This window comes from Phaethon lepturus, unplaced genomic scaffold (assembly GCF_000687285.1).
Source record: "Phaethon lepturus isolate BGI_N335 unplaced genomic scaffold, ASM68728v1 scaffold49685, whole genome shotgun sequence".
Classification (NCBI taxonomy): Eukaryota; Metazoa; Chordata; class Aves; order Phaethontiformes; family Phaethontidae; genus Phaethon; species Phaethon lepturus.
Window position 1 is genome coordinate 18,878 of NW_010543609.1, and position 19,206 is coordinate 38,083.

Sequence of the window (19,206 nt, forward strand, 5' to 3'; positions counted from 1 at the left end):
TTGCCATGAGATCCAACAGTCAACATCAGTCTGATAAGCTATCCGACAGGATGGTACAGCCATGGAGATGTCACGACGATTGGCAACACAAGAAGACATTCAGGCGGGATTGAACAAAATACATATTCTCACACCTTGCCCTAACCTAATGCAGGGATAAATCTAACCTAAGCAAGAGCAAGATCTAACCTACTTTGTGCTCATATGTCACCTTTTGATAACACTAATTGAAAGCCAAATGAATTCTTGTTGCTTACCCCTAGGATAAAAATAAAAAACAATAGTTCAAAAATTATTAGAGTAGCCATACTCTAATAATACATACATATTATACATATCATACAGCAGCAGTGGAATGGGTATCTACTTACTAAAGAGGGAAAAGATCCATTTTAATGTTAGTTACATTCAGGTACATTAGAACCGGAAGACACACGGATTCATAACAATGCTTTAAAAATATCTGACTTTAAAAGCCTAAGTTAGGATTCTCTAAGGTTCTCTGTGTCATTGCTGGGTTTGACATTAAATCTGTTTTCAGCTGGAATCTTTGCTCTTCCCCCCTCTCTTCCCCTTCACTGCCCACAGTGCTGTGATCAGTGGCAAACATCTGAGAAGAATTTATGGTAACAAGTATTGCTGGCTATTTCTATTTAACTTGCCTATTTTAACCAGTGAGCCATACTTCAGGCAAGTGATATCCTTTCACCTTCCTTCTGCTAAGTAACAAGTTCTTAAGAAAAAAACAAAACAACAACAACAAAAGGCTTCATCACCATTTGTGCAGGAAGGATGAGTAAAGCATGCAATTCATGGGATTAAGGCTTAATAAAGAAACTGAGCATATGAAAGTGGAGAGGAAAAGAAACAGCTTAAAAAGACTGACACAAGAAATTCTGGAATGATCAAAGATGACTTTATAAAGTTTTATCTTAACTTCATTCTAAATATACAGAATAAAAAAATCTCAGCTTCAGCATTTTGACATCAATCATCTCTGCTAACATCGTGACGTTTAAGAGGGTGGCTTTTCCAACCGAGAGCACGAGCAATGCAATGGGACACTGGAGAATTCAGATGGACTAGCTTTACCATGAGGGACATGCAACAGTTTGTATCCAGTCTGTATTCATTTATATACATTTTGACGGTCTTGAAAGTTATGGAAAAAGCAAAAGCCACCCTTCAAAATAATGAGTTACCCTCAGATCAGTCTGAAGTTAAATCAGGAAATGGAGAGTATTAAATCATCAGTTTTGGAAGTAATTTGGATGGACAACATTTGTGTTAAACGCCATTTAACATCACATTGCCCATCCTGTATAATACAACCCAGACTTGTAAAGCATTTATACTTTACCTTAACATTTATAAGTTTGTCAATGAAACGTCTGCTCTAATATCCAAATTACTTTCAAAATTAAATAAAAACTTGTTATAGTTGAAAATTGATGTTAAAAAGTTTTCCCCCATTTTTGAATAATGCTGATTTTTCAACATATGGAAAGGTGTGTCATTTTTCGTGTCTGCTAAAACCCATTTTCCAAGTTTTTTTTTTTCCCAAGCTCATTTAGTTTTTTCTTCAGAGTACATCTTCTGTTGCAGTCGTTTGGCATAGCTTTGGGCCATGGAGTTGATGATAGATAAGATAAAATAACAAACCATGACAATCACCAATTTTTCAAACATCCAGGATAGCCAGTTTTCTCCCTGAAGAGACAAAACAGAAGGAGGAGGAAAATGAAGGTTAGCGGACAGCACAATGGAGAATTCTCCATTTTCTGGGTGAAAGGGAAAAGCCTAACCATTTTTTTATTATGTAATTTATCAAATTAAAAACAGGAACCAAGTGCAAGCTGACAGGATTCCTGCAGGTCCCTCTGTAAAGCTGACTTTAGTCCCTTGGAAGACAATGCAGGAGGGCTTGCCAAATACACCGCAGGGCAGATGATGAATCCTTGATCATTACTAGTGTGCTAGTGATTTATTATTCCTAGCATTGTTTTGTCTTTGCTAACAATTCACGGGGTTCAGAATTAGCAACCCTGACTGTCATTCCCTGTCACGTTCATTGCAAAGAAAACAATAAGGTCGTTGGTTAACGATGGTTTTTTCCTAAACTGTATCTACTGTGTTATCTTCCAATTAGTATCCGATTCTTCTGGTGGCACCAGAAGTTAATGCGATGACCTCGGCAGTCCCACTTTGGGCGTTTTCCACGGCTACTCTTAACTTGTATTTTTTTGTCAAAGGAGGGCAGCAATGCACTGCACAAAAATTACTTCAATGTGCATAAAAGGAATCTGCATATTTTGTTATTCCAGCTTAATCCTCCCTAATTTAGTCTCTTTTGTAGTAAGAAATGGGTAAAGAAACATATATAAGAGCTACAAGTATTACATGCAAAATGTGAGTTAGATTAATGCACTTTATCTAAAAATGCCTTAGTATCCTACGCAATTTCATGTCAAAGTTGCTCTGTCCCCACTGAAAATTCAGTGTGTTTTTTAAAATACTTTTTTTGTATGAAAGGACACTTCTGCCCCTTTGTACCGGCTCTAAACACTGTATTTTTCTTTTCCTTTTGAACACTAAAGGCTTGGAGATTTTGTTTCTCTCTTTGGCCATTAAGCCACAGATCCTGCTGGCTTCTGAAGTATTGATGCTGCACACAGTTTGTTACCATTTCACATGTAAATGCAACTTTTTTCTGCTTAAATTTATCTTTCACAATAGGCAGCTAATACAGAGGCAAGACAGGCGATTGGTCTTGCTTTATTGTTTTCTTTATTCTCCAAGAGGTTTAAGCCCAGTTGCATACCAGTACAGTATTATTTTTAATTCCCAGGTTGCTTTTGAAATGAGATTTTTTATCTATTCCCTGGGCCACTGCAAACCTTTGTGAAACAGAATCAAGAGTTACATCGGTAAACCTGGCAAGTCAAGAGACAGCTAGAGAAGGGAAAAATTAATTGGGGAGGGAGGCAGAGAGGTTCTTACCTGTGGCACGCCACTGTCAGATTTGTGGTGAAGTTTTATCCTCTGAGCTTCCAAATATTCTTGAAATGGCTTCTGAAGAGAAGGACCTATACTTGGAATAGCACTGATGCAAAGTTCATCCCAGAGAACAAGACAAAATAGGGGAGGAAAAAAAAAACAAAAAACATTTTTTTTTTTAAACTTACCACTTTGACCCAAACAGAACAAAGTTCAGACTGAGCTACAGCTCAGAAGGGCATTGCTACTTGAGAAAACAGATAACCACGAAATAAAGTGTATTTCATCTTTTTATCTGATACTTCTGAAAGGGACGTATTTCCTCAGATCCTCAAAAAGTGCTTTAAAAAAAAAAATATTTCAGAGCAAACCAGTGACAACACACTGCCGGTAACAGAAAGAAGCTGTGAGCTAGAGCATTTCCTTAAAGCCAGGGAGAAGCCAGCTGAGGCTGTGCACTGGTGCAGTGCTGAGAATAAAATGAATGACTTCTCAGAAGTCCCACATTTATCACCAGCAGTTCCTGTAAGAACTGGTTTGAACCGATTAATAAGGAAATGACTTGTGCTTGTGTCATCCCCCAGTTAAAAAAGAAACTGCTCGCCCTATGACTTGCCCCTATCTTCTCAAAGAAGACGGCCCCTTTCTCAAACTAAGTCCTTATTAGGACAATCTGTGCGTCATCCTTACCCAAAAAGAATGCATTAGCAAATTCTGCAGGCGCCTCCCACAAGTCAGTGATTAACAAAGGAACAAAGAAGGAACTATGAACCCTGTTCTGAATCATGCCATGGCTTATGGCAGATGACTTGCACAAAAGCTACAATACGTTACTGAACACCCTGTTCTAACATTAACGTTCTGAAGATCATGGGTACGTTTTTGGAACTAAGAACCCTCTCCCACCTCTGTGGCGTGAAGGTGCTAACGCCGGACAGACTCGCAGCAGCCTCCAACTTCCATTCTGCAAATGCCACAGCCCGTCCAGGCTTTAATCAAAAACAACCTAGATAACTTTTCTTTCAATCTGTACAGCATGCTATTTAGCAGGAGGTCTAAGGAGCTTTAATAATTGTCATGACACTTTAAAAAAACAACTTAAATATTATACCGAAGAAATTACCACTAGCAACATCGCTAGCTGAGCTGGTGTGGTGAGAACACACGCGGTCTGAAGGCTCCCAAGGTTTGATCCACCTACATACACCAACTCCTAACTCCAGCCACGGGAGAGTTCCCATTACGGACAAACACCATTTTAATGTCAAAGAGAATGGAGATTTTAAATTTCTGTTTTTTTTTTTTTTTTTGAACGAAATTAATATGGTCTACATTTAAAAAAGTCACCTAAATTTTAGAACTAGAGTTTTGATTCTTTGCATCACCACTTCAGGGAGGATTTAGTAAAACACGCTTCAGACACCAAGATACACGTGGCCAGTTTCACAAACTGCTCATCTCCTCCCTGAAGGACTGCAATTGCTACAGGGGGGCTAGAGCTCTAAAATGATTTTCGTCCCGATTTGACACAATATTCTGTTTTTCAGGATAAAGCCCAATTAAAAAAATAACAGAACATAAAAAAAACCTTCAGAATTTATGAAAATGCACAGACCAAAGTAGCTCACTCTCCTCCACTAGCCCTATTTCCTTCAATAGCTGGGGGCAAATAATTTTTTTTAAAAACATATTTACAAGAAAAAGATTGCTTCCCTCATGATTCACTATCACAATGAAACAAATGGGTGAGTAAATTCTGTGCCTGGATGGGCAAAATTTCAGAAAAAAAAAAGCAGAGACTAAGCATGTCTATGACACATTTTACACAAGAGCATGTCAACTTTTACAAACGATTTCCAGTTTTTCAGAAGCGTCCCTTACAAAGCTGACTTATTCGTGGTAAAAGTTCTCCTAATGCCTCAATGATCAGTACGAGTCACAGTTTTAAAAATTAGTTACATTTTGAGGTTTCTTTTCTTTTTCAAATGACACTTGGAAGCCCGGAAAAGCTACTGAAAGGTAATAGTTTACTTTTAAACTTCTGCATGATTATGAAATGAGGAATATTTAAATGATGAGAAGTGAATGATTAACAGAATGGTTGTTCAAATGCCTCCATTTTTTTTCTGAAAACTGAACTAAATCAGTGCCCAATTAGCATTAAACAACAGAACAAAGACATGAAAACCAAGTTCAGGCGGCTTGAAGAGACCCTGGTGCATCAACACTGTATTTCAAAATTTTTTTCACTAAAGTACTCAGCTTTTTTTTTTTGTGAGCATGACTAAGAATTAAGTGCACAATATTCATTTTATTAAAGCTATTTTGAAGCATTGTAAGATCCTGAATGCAAGGACCTTGGTTTCTAAAACTGCAATATTTTGCACATTTGCAGAGAGACTTTAATACTGAAAAAAGGGTGCATAAATTTAAATAAGGAGTAAAATGAAGCAGAGTAACATGTAGAAAATCATGAGTCCACAGTACTAGGAATAAAATTCTTGAAATCCCATTTCAGTGGGATGGTATCAGTTACTTGTACTCTTCTGACAAAATTCAATCATTTAATCAACCAGCTAACATGTATGTCACCCAATATCTAAAGCGTAGACATCATGTTAGATCTAAAAGTCTTTAAAAATCAGTTTTCATTTTATTTAATTACAAACAAATGAGTGGTTCCCCCCCAAACTTAGTGAAGTTCAACTCACTAACTCTGTTCTTACCAAAGGAGGAGGGGGAAGACTTCAGTATAAATTTTCAAGGATTACACTCACGCCAGCAGCAGGTACACACGCAAAAGGAACAGATTTGCATCATAATTCTGCGCCACTTAGCAGTGACTTTAAGATACCCCTTCAAGAGACTGCTGCAGTTTCAGGACTCTAGATGCAAACCGCAGGCGTATTTACGCATCCGACTTGATGAGGGAAGAAGCTGGAAGATAACCCTGTCTGTAGAATAATCTAAAACCAACTCCTTGCATTTTCCTTTGAGAATCAAGCCTATTGTCTTTCAAATAAAGAATATGATCGGACAAGAAAATAAAAGGACCTTAGTGCACAACAGAACTTAGCCCGTCCACACTTTGTAGTCTCTCTCTGCCAAAACAAAACACACCAAAAAACCCCCAAACACAGAACCTGCTGTCCCTTCTTAAAGGCTTAAAAGGTTAGTCTTGGTGAGCTGCTTCAGGACTTCATTTAAAAAAAAAAAGACAAAAAGAAAAAAAAAGTTATTCACTAGAAGCTGTCTGTCAAAATAAGCAATGAAATGTATTTCACTAGTTGCTATCGTTGTTATTAATGAGTTTTATAGTTAATCAGAAACAAGGGTGCACAAGGAATAAAGGTGCTGTTCTTGTGTATTCTGCCTTTTCAACAAAATTCACTTGAAAAACAAAGACTAGCTACAGTTTTACCATAAGATTCAGGAAAAAAAAAGCTTTGGATTTTTTTTTGAGAACAAACTACTTTGAAGAAATTTTTACAGAAGAAACTTTAGAAACCAGTTAACATTAAAACACCCATTTTTGTTTCAATTCATTCTGACTATCTGCTAAAATGGAATGTTTCACAAGGAATTGAAAGTGACAACAGACTTCCAAAAAAATTGCACCAGCCTTTGGTATAGCCTAAATTCATTAAAATCATAACGTTTCAGTAAAAAACATTATTTGCATTTTAATACAACAACATAAACACCCATTAAGAATTTTGCTTCACTGAACAAAACACTGTTGGAAGCCTGTTTCAGAAGTATTACCTGGTATTTGTAATTAAACAGAGACTTTTTTTTTTTTTTTAAATTAAGAGCCACGATTTCTATCCAAATGAAAAATTAGATATCTTTTTTCCCAACAAATAAAACAAACCTTCACATCTGTTTGAAGCACCACACAACAGAGATTCAGCAAAGTTGTTCCAGGATTAGTTGAAAAATTACACCAACTATGTACAGATTCTGACAGTCTGAGTCCTAAAACTTCTATTCCAGTTACAGCAAAATCCCGGTTATTAAAATACACTGTACAAATTATTAACTTGTTTTTCAAAGAACGACTCTCAATATTTCAACCTCAAATGCATATTTTGGGAAACCTGTATTTTTAACAGAATCTTTGGAACTACAGGTAGGAGTTTTCTCAAATGGATGTGGATGAAGCACCACACCAAGAGGAGAGAAAAAAAAGAAGTATTTTCTGTATGGCAGCTTAGCAAAAAGTAGAGAGTTACTCAGTACTTCAGCCAAATGCATGTTTACTAGTATTAAAAATACTTCTTGAAAACAATTTAATAATTATATTTGCACTTTTGAAAGGTGTACTTTTCATCTTACGAGATCGTTAGGAGTATAGGTTACTCTTGAGTTACTGCTTTTAGAGTTTGTGAGCACTCAGATAATTACAAGCTGTGCTAAATGCTGAAGTACAGCTCTCTATCAAATGCTGCATTTTAGTATCATTGCGCTAACATTTCACCAAAAAAAAAAAAAAAAAATCTGTCAGTCCACGATTCAGGATATAAAGTTCCCATCTTACAAAAACCTCCGCACATGTGCAGATTCACCTACTTTTCCGGAGAGAAATGTCAGAATTAGCCAGTATTTTCAAGAAACACCGAAGCTGCCATTTCAGACCCACCTTTTAGGAACATTAATACAGTGGGGTTTTACTGCTAATGGAACTTTCTCATTTGTAAGAGGCTTCTAACAGCAAGTGAGGATTAAGCAGCTGATTAACTCTAAGCAGTTCTTAAACTCCATTTATTCCGATGGAAATTCAAAATGTAAATAAGGACTTCAGTGGCATTCCGTTCTGACTGTTACACCCTATTCAGCAGCTCGTATGAACAACTGGCATCAGCACCTCAGCTGTGATGCTCGAGACACGTTAAGCACTGCAAGTTTAAAAGCATGGAAGTCCGTTTTATCCTGGAAATAATCAGCTGAAGGGAAAGGAGAACCACAGCCATCGAATACAAACACGCCGCCAGGCTCCCAGGCCGAAACGCACCGAAGCCCTGCTTGGAAAGGTGATGCAATATTGAGTCACAACCCCGTTTTATGGATGATCTCTCCAATATCCACAGCTGTTAATTTGGAAAAACCGTTTAACTGCTAACAGGGGGACTGATTTGGTCAGACTCTCTGGCACGCACACTTTGTCCTTGCCCCGACCCTCTCGGACTGGGGACAGACAGCGTCGTATACATTTTGCTCAGATTCAGCTAGTTGGGCTAGCCCAGCTATAGAAAAACATCCTTTTAGGAAATGCCAGCACTACAATTCAAAATGAAGACAACAGCGAAAGAAATTTTGAAACACCAGAAATCCAGCCTAAGAGGAAAATATCCGGGTGCCTTTTGTCGGCACAAACCCTGCACACATTCGGTGTCTCAGCCTGCCCTCCCGCAGCCAGCGTGGCCCAAGGCCAGAGATTAGCTCCTGCTACAAAAAAGGGAGTTAAGTGGCACTGAAGAATGTGACGAAGGAAGGAGGGAGCGTGCTGGGATGGAGTCTTCCCTCCCAATACCTCCAACTCTTTTTAAAGTAATTTATTTAAATCAGACTGGCTATTGAGAGCTAGGCCAGAAGGCCAAAGCAAAGGCTTTCACCTTCCAAACAATTATGCAAAACATCATTAAATCCTCACACCCAGCACCCATCCCTCCCACACAGAGTTTCTCTGTATTAGACTCACATTTCTCAATTCCCCTGCAAGAACACGAGAAAAATCCATCCTGCAGCTCCAAAGCAGTAAGGCACTTAGTCAGAGGCACCATATTTGGTTATTTTAGCCACCCCTCCCTCAAAAGAAACTGGAAGTTCTGCTCCAGCGTGGTATCCACTTCTTTGAAAGCTAGGCACTTTATAAACTCTTGAAAAACAGATTCCAAGGGAAATATTTTTATGCCGCTGGACGATTAGCAAAGCCGATTAATTGCGTACCGTCTTCACTGTCTAAACAGAGCACCTTTCTTCCTGCAAGTTACCTGAACTTTCAATGGTTAATTTTTTTCCAGACAGTGATCTAAACAGGCTTAACGGTTAGTATTTTAATGAGCTGTCATTTCCTGTGCTGATAAAGATTCTCACAGTATTTAAACCATCCGTTTCCCTGAGGCTGCGCCAGTACCGGGACCCCGGCGGTGACTCAGCGCAGCGCAGGCTCCCCGCCTGACTCAGCCCTGACGGACGATGCTGCAGCAAACCTGGACCCTGGCTCCGAGGGAGCCTTCGCAGCCAGACCTGGGCTCCCAAATCGCCGAGGGAGTAACCACAGCCTTCAGCTTCTATCACCGCCACTTTGGCCTCAGAACACGCGGTGGAACTTAGACGTTATCTGCGTTCCATGTTCTAAAATTGCAGAAAATAAATCTGGTTTATGGTCGGGATCAACAGAAACATTTTGGGGGTTAAAAGGCTACTTGGCAGATTCGCTTGCTTTACAAGATGAAGAAAGAAAATATCTTATTTGAAGATTACTAAGCTAAAACTGTTACACGTTTGACGTCATTTATACCTGGAGCTGTGCTCCAATGCCCATGTTAACCAAGCTGTCTGCAAAACATTTTTTTTTCTTGGGACATTCTGTTATGTTAAAATCAATGCTTTCAAAAACAGGAATTGCAACATCTCTGTACTGCTGGTTCTTAACTCTGCTCAGTATTGCTCTTTGTAAGGGAACTTCTACTTGTATTTTAAAGATACAGCACTATTTCTGTACATGATTAATTAAAAAAGCTTCCTTGTTCGGAGTTAAATCCTACAAGCCTTTTGCAAATAAACTTTTATAATTCTGTTGTGATCCACTGGAAGGTTTTCAACACTAAAGCTACTCAGATTTCATCCACATCTGTGTCCCTTTGAAGACGTTAAAGCCTTTTCTGTGCAGAGCTGATCTATTGTGTACAGGGCGTATTATGAGGGCGCAGTCCCACAGGTTTCCCATATACTTGTGGGAGGACAACCATCGATTTATTGTACCAAGAAATGTCAGGTGTATTGGTGTAGCCTTCCAGAAGCATTTCTCTTGGGAGATTTTGAAGTCACTGCTCAGTTATCCATGTTCTCAGCCAGTTCAGGTTATTTTCGGTTGAATTCTACTACCCAGGTTTTATTTTCAATATTGATTTGAACCTATTTCTCAAAATATCCTTTAATGAAGATGCCAGTTCAACAGGACATGGACTTTCTCGCATACACACAAAACAAAAGTCCACAAAGTCAGAAGGTGTGGTTGGCAGGTTGAGTCTGGCTCCCTTGGTGCTGGTCTGCCCAGAGCAGAGCAAGATGAAGCAGTGGAGATGAGCTGGCAGAAGCCGCGCCGTGCAGTCATACCCTGCTGAAGGCTCAAAAAACCCCCAGGCAATCACATGGTACAATGTGAATCGAAAAAAAAAAAAAAAAGGCTCTTCCCACCCAAGGACAACTGATTTCTGGTGCAGCCCTTTCTATCACTGCAGCTTGTTGACTTACATTCTAAAGAAATAACATAAACCTATCTTGTAAATTATTTTTGAAAAAAATATACCATCTTTAAGCACAGTTTCCAGTTACCTCAGTCACCATGACTTCATCTGTACATTTTTCGTGAAAGGAACATCACACTCCTTGCAAGAATCACCTGAGATTAAGGTGTGAAGCAAAGAATTATGGCACAATAAATAGCAGCGAACTGGTTTGTCAAGGCAACGGTTCAAGTACCTGTTACCAAAAAACTGTTTTTCCTTTAAGTCATGCAGTCATTCAAACTGGCCTACATAGCTGGAAAGCATAAAAATTTGTTCCACAGAAACCACCAGGTTAAGAAGCCCTTCAGAAGCGCTGATATTTTTGGGTAGATTTTCAGCTCTGACTTTGTTGAATTACACTTCACACTGTTAACACGTCTCACCCGCAGAATATAGCACTAAAAAATTAACTTTTAAAAATCCGCAGAACTGTGCAGTTTTTTTTCCATGCATTTGGCTCTATTTAAACTTCAAATTAGTTTATTGACTCAGTTCATTAATTATTATTTTCTATTTCTCTTAAAATTAGCAAGGCATCACTTGCTGCAGGCAGTAGTTCGCTCATTTTGCTAAGATGGCGTACCTGGTGTATCACAGGAGCACTTCTCAGCGTTCATGCCTCCCCTTTGAGTAAGCCTCACCGCCTCTGTGAGTTTATCATTAACTTTACAATGGTCAGAGGGAATCTCTCTGCCCCAAGGGTGGGATTTGTCCAAAAGGGGTACGGCAGCCCTACTACTTGCCACTGAAGTTCAGATGCCACGTTTATGAATTTTTTACATCTATTGAAGTTCTAAAGTTATTAGCTCATTTTCACAAAACGTGAACAGAGCATGCTGAATTGAAAAAAATTACTTTTTTTTTTTCTTCCTGAACATTTTGATGGCAGACAGGTTTGTGGATGGGGTGTGCTTTGAGAACTATTTCTTTAGTTGTTTTCTGGGAATTCTTAATCCACGTTTGAAACGGCCACTTCAAAGAAAATATGATCATGCCTAAAAGCAATACGCTTAGTGTGACTTCATAAACAATCCTGCAGCTGTAGGTAAAAGAAATTAAACGGAAAGATTTAAGAGCCAAAAGAAAAGCCACAACACGCATGATAATTAAACATCTTAAATGGGCTCGGTTTGGCCTAAAACCAGCATTAAAGCACGATCAGTAAGTTAAACTGTTCTTTAAGCGACAGGACAAAACCCTTGCACACCATCTTTCCTCACAAAAGTTTATGAACGTAATACAACCTGAGAGAAAACATTATCCTCTTCTAGCATTTTAGGCAGCGATAATACAACTTTAAACTATTAACTGGTAGAACAGGTTGATAATTATGTGAGCTACCAGTATCTTTGTAATCCTCTCCAGCTTTGATTTCAAGACTCTTGCTAACTCCAGCTTCTCAAATCCATCCATGTCTCCTTGTTTCTTCTGACATGGCTTGCTGCAGCACAGCTGCTGCCAGCACCCATCCTCCTCACCTTTCTTCGTACACTAGCTACCACCGGTATTTTCAAAATTTTTTGTAAACAGCTGCTTAATCTCCTGCCACATTATCCTTTTCTTTCTTTATTCAATTAATATAAGGAGAACTTTATGATCCTTTTGTAATGGCGACCTAGACAAAATTGTAAAATCAAATTACCCTAAATTATATTAAAACAGCAGGCTCAGTGTGCGATGCCAGCAGCATCGAGGAACAGAAGTAAACAACTACTGAGCTATGGGCAAGGTCTGCAGGTGAATCACTTTTGCTTTTTGACTAGGACTCATGTAGTTATCAAGAAATTCTCTCTGGCTCATAAAATCAAATATTCTCAGGCTTTATCTCTTAGGTTAATCTTCTGTCTAGATTTTAGTTATCCTGTACATTAATATGTTCATTATTTTAAAGTATTGTGCTTAGACATTTCCTATTGTGTAAGAGCAATAACCCAGACAAAAAAAGTCTTAAGTCATTGTGTCGGATAGAATTTGATTAAAATAGTTACCGACCATTAAATAGACCTATATTTTCATTTAATAATAAGGGATTTAATGCAAGATATTGTTTAACATGTTTTATACTCCAGTCTAAAAGAAATTGATGAGGTAATGCTAGCAGACAGCTTGAGAAAAGTCAAGGATACCGGGACATTCCAAAAATCTTACTGTCTCCCGAGAACATTTTTTAACACTGACATCAACCATCTAATAAAATCTGAATCCAGCAGAGGTCTTGTGAATGCATTCGAAGTAATTTGATGCAAAATTATCTCCAAGACAGACGAAGTAGGAAAAAACTAAGAGTTTTGGCTCAAAGATTTGCAGGAGAGCGAACCTTTGGAAATACAGCTGACCTAGTAGCAGTGCTGATCAAAAGTTAGCAGTAAATTGTCTGGTGTGGTTGATACTAAGAACAGCTAAACTAATGATGGTTTAAAAGTAGCCACATTTCTCTCTCTTTTTTTTAAAATTCAAAGCAAAAAAATAATTTTGACATTTGTTACAAACCAGACATCCAATCAGAAGATCAGCAAGTAATAAAGTCAGGATTTGTTTCATTAGTGAAATGCCCTAGAATGTTTCTTCTGACACTCCTTTTTCTTTGTATAGCATTACTGCTTCAAGTGTACATATTTTAAAATTAATTATTTCCAGACGTTCCTCCCCTGAAACTGTTCATGAGGAGTGTGGCTTTTTGGATTTTATGTGAAAATAGTTACTACAGTTTGGATAGCAAAGTGTCACTCAGTTTGCCCCATATAACAAGTGAAAGACCTTGGAAAAGTAGAAACACCTTAGAACTTATTTTATGGATCCATATCAGGTATTTAGCTTAAAAAAAAACCCTAACAACAAAACAAACAAACACCAAAAAAGCCCAAACCCACAACAATAAGGCTTTCTATTTAAACGTTAAGAGACTCGCATTTAAAACTTTAAACCTGTACCCTTGACATTAATCTGCTCAGAGTACTGAAACCTGCTTTCCCCCCGCAAGAACACAACTGTTCCGTTGAACAATTAAGCATGAATTTTTGATGAAATCCATATGATTTGATCTAGTTGCCTACATTTAAATTAAGTTGCACACTTTGTTTGCATCCAAGCAGTTTATGAAACTTCTGCATGGTTAGAGAGGGACGGCTGCGATCTTACGTGCTGGATTACAAGGCAGGAAAAGTTAACATCAACAATGGATTTTAAAATTACACAAAATTTCATGACTGAACAGGTAGTTATGAAGCAAAAATCTAACACTTCATCATCAGTGGCCAATCTTCATTCAAACCCACTGAGGCAACATCTGAGTATGTTGCTTTAACTGTCTTTCGCTGCCCCCCAACTATTATTAGCTGGGTTTTTGCTTAGTTTTCTTGTTTTAAGCTGAGATTTTCACTTAAAAAGTAAAATAGTAATCAATTACTAAAGAACTCAGTCTAAAAAAAACTTTCTCAAAATGGGAACAGTTTACCCGTGAAAACGGTCATTTCTCCTATGAAAAAAACAAGTTTAATAGAATGGAGATGTAACTCTACACACCAAATTTCTCACTGGCATTTTATGAGACATTTAATATTTTAAATGTATAAGGTAGTGCAAATTATGGAAGATGCTTGTTGTCATCTTGGGAAACTGCATAAATCACAACAGTTCTTTCATTTTTTCTCATAGGATCACACAACAACATTGAAGAAAGTCCACAAAAAACTAGTCTATTTGCAGCTAAAGGTGAAGCAATCTATAATTATAACGAGCTGTGTCACATTTCTGGGTGACAGTTAACCATCGGTACTATATGCTCAGGCCATCTGACCTTTCGTGCTGTCACGTTTCTTGAGGTACTTGAAGACCTTGAAGTGAGGACTGAAGTTGCAAATAAGACCTAAATCATGTGTTGGCCAAAGCTTGCACTTCGAAGCAAAGCACAATTTTCAGCACATCTAATTTGACTCCTCCAGGATTTTTCCACTTAACGAGTGAAGGTATTACTGTGTTAAAGAATTACTCACCCGATTAGGGACACCATCTGCTCCACTATATGTTTGCTGAATGTTATAATAACAAAAAGTTTCTGTAGGAAGGAAAACATCAGTTAGAGAAACGTTTGATCAAAAGGGAAGCATGACAATGGGGTACGACCATTTATGTTCCTTTCCAACCAGACAGCTTCTCCAGCACTCACACATAGTTTTCCCTTCTCTTTTCTTTCAAGATCTTTATTTTGCGATACTCTCCTCAAAAAGAGGCAGGAGAGAGAAAAGCTGTTTACTTTATTATTCTATTTCCTCATAGATTTCATTTCTTGCCATGTTTTTGTAGCCTGTGTTACTAACCATTCGCATCCTCCCCAAACTTAAATTCCCAGAAGCTCAAGGTCACTTTACTCCGTCAACAATGTTTTAATGGAAAAACAGTCATCACCGTGCAGAAAAATTCACATCCCCTTCCACAAACACATATACTTAAAGATCACAGAAGCGAAAAATAATGTAACTTTTAGTCCCCTAGTTTATGTACTTCAGACAGAAATATAACAAAAAATACTTAGTGAAGAACAAAGTAAAAGCCATTGGGTACCTGTCTGTTCAAAAAAACTTAAGATTGTCACGGTCTCTAATGCAACAGGATATTTGGAACACAGTCATTTCAGTAAGAGAAACTTCTGTAACACATAGTTATTTCGTAGAAAATCCAAATGTCCGTAATTTTACCGCTCCCTTCTCTTCTAACACAAGTTAAAATTTTGTTAAAATAGCCTTTTCTAATTCCCCTTTTGTCATATTTGACAGCTTGTTCATTTGTAAAGAGTGAGCAAGACAGTGTGTAGATGCGTATACACACACAAACAGTTCCCACAGTGTCCTTAAATCCATTTAAACATGATCTAATGAGAACTGCATTGACTAGTCTGGAAATAAGGGATGTGACTAGAAGTACATAAAATGATTTTGTGGTCTGCAGGAAGAGGCCAGTTAAAAGTGGCTCCAGGATGGTCACTGCACCAGAGTTACTCGCTTCCTGTCTAGAGAAAGATTTCATTAAAAGCCTTTTCCATGACTCTTACATTTCCTAAATTCCACGTTGCAGCAAGATCACTACGAAAATCAAGGCTATTGCACAAGAGTATGCTTGAAATCAAGCATCGCAGAAAAAGGAATTCTAATAGCTAAACGTATTACAAAATAAGATGATTTACCAACTGTACAAGACACTGAGAAATATTTTTTCACTTAGATTTGATCTGAGTGTCGAGCACTATAAATTACACAGCAAACATTCTGCTAGCTAAGCAAGACAAACAATAAAATGAATATTATGCAAATACTATTTCACTTTTCTATGCTGCCAGAACAAATCCTAACAGTACAGAGATTTAAAAGCAGAAAAATTCAGATAATACAAACATAAGTGGGGAGAAAAAGTTGTTCTATCACAGTAAATTAAAGAATTTTCAGATCTATTTATTATTTTCCATTTAAGGTCTGGGCAAAGTAAAATAACTATTTACAAAAAGATGGGAAGAAAAAAAGGGTTGAAGGTTTAAATCTTCTGTTCAGGGCAAAAGAAAGATTTTTAAGCAGCTTGATGAGGGTGCAAGACGAGTAATTTTATACTACTAATAGCTTCTGCTATTTTAATGTAGTGACAGCAAAGATTTCGAAGCAACACAGCTACAGGCACTGCACCAGTCCTATGGAGATGCTTAAAAAAAAAACAACCCAAGCCCCAGCTGAAAACACTGGTTCCGATCATTACAAATAGAGCGATGTAGTTCATGATATAGCACTAACCACGCCGCCACCAGTACAGAATCGCCAGGGAACCAGTACTTCGTCTTTCATTGGACAAAATGGTGACGCATCTTAAAAGCGAGACTCAAAATTTTTGAAGGCAACTGGAGACTCTGATTGCCAAATTCAGAACACTTGGTAAGGCTCTGAGTTAGCAAGAAAAACTGGACAGACTCTGAAATCAGGCCCTTTCAAAATAATACAGGCTGAGGACACCCAAAATTCCTAACCACACTTGCAAGCTACGGACAATATGCCCAGAAACATACCCTCCGGCTGCTTTCTGCAGGGCCTGAAAGGAGAGGGGTTTTCTCTACACACTCAGCTGAGATAAAAGGGAGCATTTGAAAGTGCAGCTTAACCAGTAAAGGCTGGTTGCAGTGCTCTTTGAAATGAGCGTTTGTTACCAAAACGGCAAGTTCATTATGAGTACGAAGTCTTTTCAGTCTGGTAAAAACCGTAGGTAAATAACTTGGCTAACCACCAATTTCCTGAGTGGTGTAGGCAGCAAGCTCATTAGTTTGTAGCTATAAATTATTCAGTTGCCCAAGTTTTGAGCATAAGAAGCCTAGCAGATCCTTTAATGTAAATCCTTTGCACCAAATTAATTTCCATTACTTCAGGTCAGGAAGGGAGACTCCAGAATTCATTACCACGTAACACAGTGTAACAGTCTGGAACAAAAAAAAAAAAAAGTCTTCACCCCAGAGCCCTAAGGGAGGTGTAACATCTACTTGCCTGGATATGCATTTTAATTACTGCTTTCCCAATCAGGGTTGCACCAAAGAAGGTCCAGAAGGGAACCAGAAAGTGTCCACATGTTATCCCGGCCAGGTCAAACAGAGGGTTTGGAATCTATGAAGTGCAAGGGAAAGAAGTTCATGAATTGCAGCACGCACTTAGTTGAACAGGAACACGACAGACTTTGAAACTTTGAAAAACCAACATTTTCCCCTTATTCAACTTGATCCAAAACTCTCGTGTCTTAATACTTACAAAAATGTTATTGTCACACCACATAAGTCTCTGGGATTCAGCTAGACAATGTCCCAGACAATTCCATTCTCCTGGTCCCTCCTTACCCCTGGATTTTAAAAAAGCTAACACAAAGTTTTCCATGTGAAATGCACAGAAACCACAGTAAAGCCATTTTGAGTGATTTATCAAATTTTCTCACTGACAAGCACATCGCTCGTGGAAGCCAGTGTTCAAAATGATCCCCAGCGACTTCCATCTGAGAAAGTACATTGAAAACTGGCATTTACAGTCATATGTATCCAGTTTAAAAGCACTGATTAGATTTTATTAAGCACATGCATTTCATTTAAAATTAAAAGATTTCTTTTTTTACTGTTAAACTGTTGGCTTGATGTTCGGTCTTGTGATACTATCTGTAAAATATTTTTTAAATTAAACCAAGAAAGTATCCAAATTCCAACCTTTCGCACTTAGCAGGCAGTACAAGGGCAGACTGTCTGAGTGAATGTGTGGGGTATGTGTAATTCACAGTAGCAGGGTATTACTGGGCTAATATCCTGTAGTATTTGTGTTGTTTTGCTACGCAAACAAGTAAATACTGTAGATTGTTAAAGACCATAAAAGATAGTAAGTTTGCAACTGACTGAACGGAAATCTGAAATCTGTGAGAAAGCTTATGAAGGTTATACTTCGCTGTTATAGACTAGCAATTCAAATTTATGAGCACCCACACCACCACCTGCATAGGAAGAAATCTGAAACGGTCTCTAATCATGCCCCGAAACGGTCTCTAAACATGCTCCACTTCAACTAAAATGATTCTTTACCTGTGACAGCTGTCTTAGGCATAGGAGGCTAGTAAATTATTTACTTATACCACAGCCAGATAATTTTGCTCTTCTGAGCCAAGTCTGCTCGAGGTCTCAAGTATGTTCTTTGTTGGTTGGTTTGAGTTTTTCTTAAGTCCACAGCACATTTTAATTACTGCATTACTGTCACCGTAGAGGGAGCAACACGCTTTAGGTATGGGTAACTATGGATATCATCAATACAGTAAACATGTAACAGTAAAAAGTTACTCAACAAGTCCACATGAGGGTAAATTAGCAGGCCAGCAAGGTTTTCTCTGTTTTTGAAAAAAACCCACACACATGCAGTACTGAGAGTTGCCAAAAAAGCCCACAAAGACAGGAGGGCAAATTCTCACAAGTCACAGCAAGGATCTTCCAGGGCTAATTCTTGCTTTGTTCCTTCCCCAGAGCTGCCTTTATGTAGGAATTAAGCTCCAGACAGTAATATGGCTTTCTTATTGCCACTAAACAACATTACATTCAGTTGACTTCACTGGATAAACTTGCAAAGTTTTAAATTCAATTTGATTGTGGTTTTATGTCGCATTTAGAAGCCACTGCTTGACAGACAACAACCTGCAGCTAATACAGTCATTACCACTTCACAAGCAAGTTCTCTCATCGTAAGAAATATTTCCAACTAAAATACAGTTTAAAATCCAAAAGTAAGATGACAATTATAAGGGGAGCAAGTAAAGGAGACCCCTTCTAGCATACGGAGAAGCAGCAACAAGCAAGAGAAACCCTAAAACAATGCCCTGAAGCTCGTGGGGGAACGCACAAATGCAAGGAGCACGCGTGGGGGGCTGCCTTGCTCACCTAGAGATGCAACAAAAATGTACAGCTTCGAACGTCTATGCTTTTTCAATGCCTCTACCACACTTAACCTCACCCTTTTTACAGCTACTCCGCAGTTATTCTGTAAACACATTTACAAATCCTCAAGCGTACAGTGGTGGATTCACAATTCCTCATCACTCCCCAACACAGGGCAGCCTATATAAGCACAAGGAAGCTGGAGCTCAGAGCGCATTGAAGAACAGCGCAACAAGTAGGTAAGAAGTTAAGCAAATGTTTAAGTATTACTCAGCA

The 19,206-nt window shown here is 38.3% G+C and overlaps 1 protein-coding gene across 1 annotated transcript in view; it reads right to left on the minus strand.

The window, feature by feature from the left end:
• Positions 1-900: 900 nt before the first annotated feature.
• The window catches only part of VMP1 (vacuole membrane protein 1), a gene marked incomplete at its 5' end in the record, with an annotated part of 34,987 nt that continues 16,681 nt past the window's right edge, over positions 901-19,206 (minus strand). Inside the window, 4 exons of the mRNA XM_010288385.1 lie at positions 901-1,710; positions 3,001-3,103; positions 14,504-14,565; positions 17,024-17,140. Of these exons, the coding sequence (XP_010286687.1) occupies positions 1,567-1,710; positions 3,001-3,103; positions 14,504-14,565; positions 17,024-17,140 (426 nt within the window). The remainder of the gene's footprint in view (positions 1,711-3,000; positions 3,104-14,503; positions 14,566-17,023; positions 17,141-19,206) is intronic.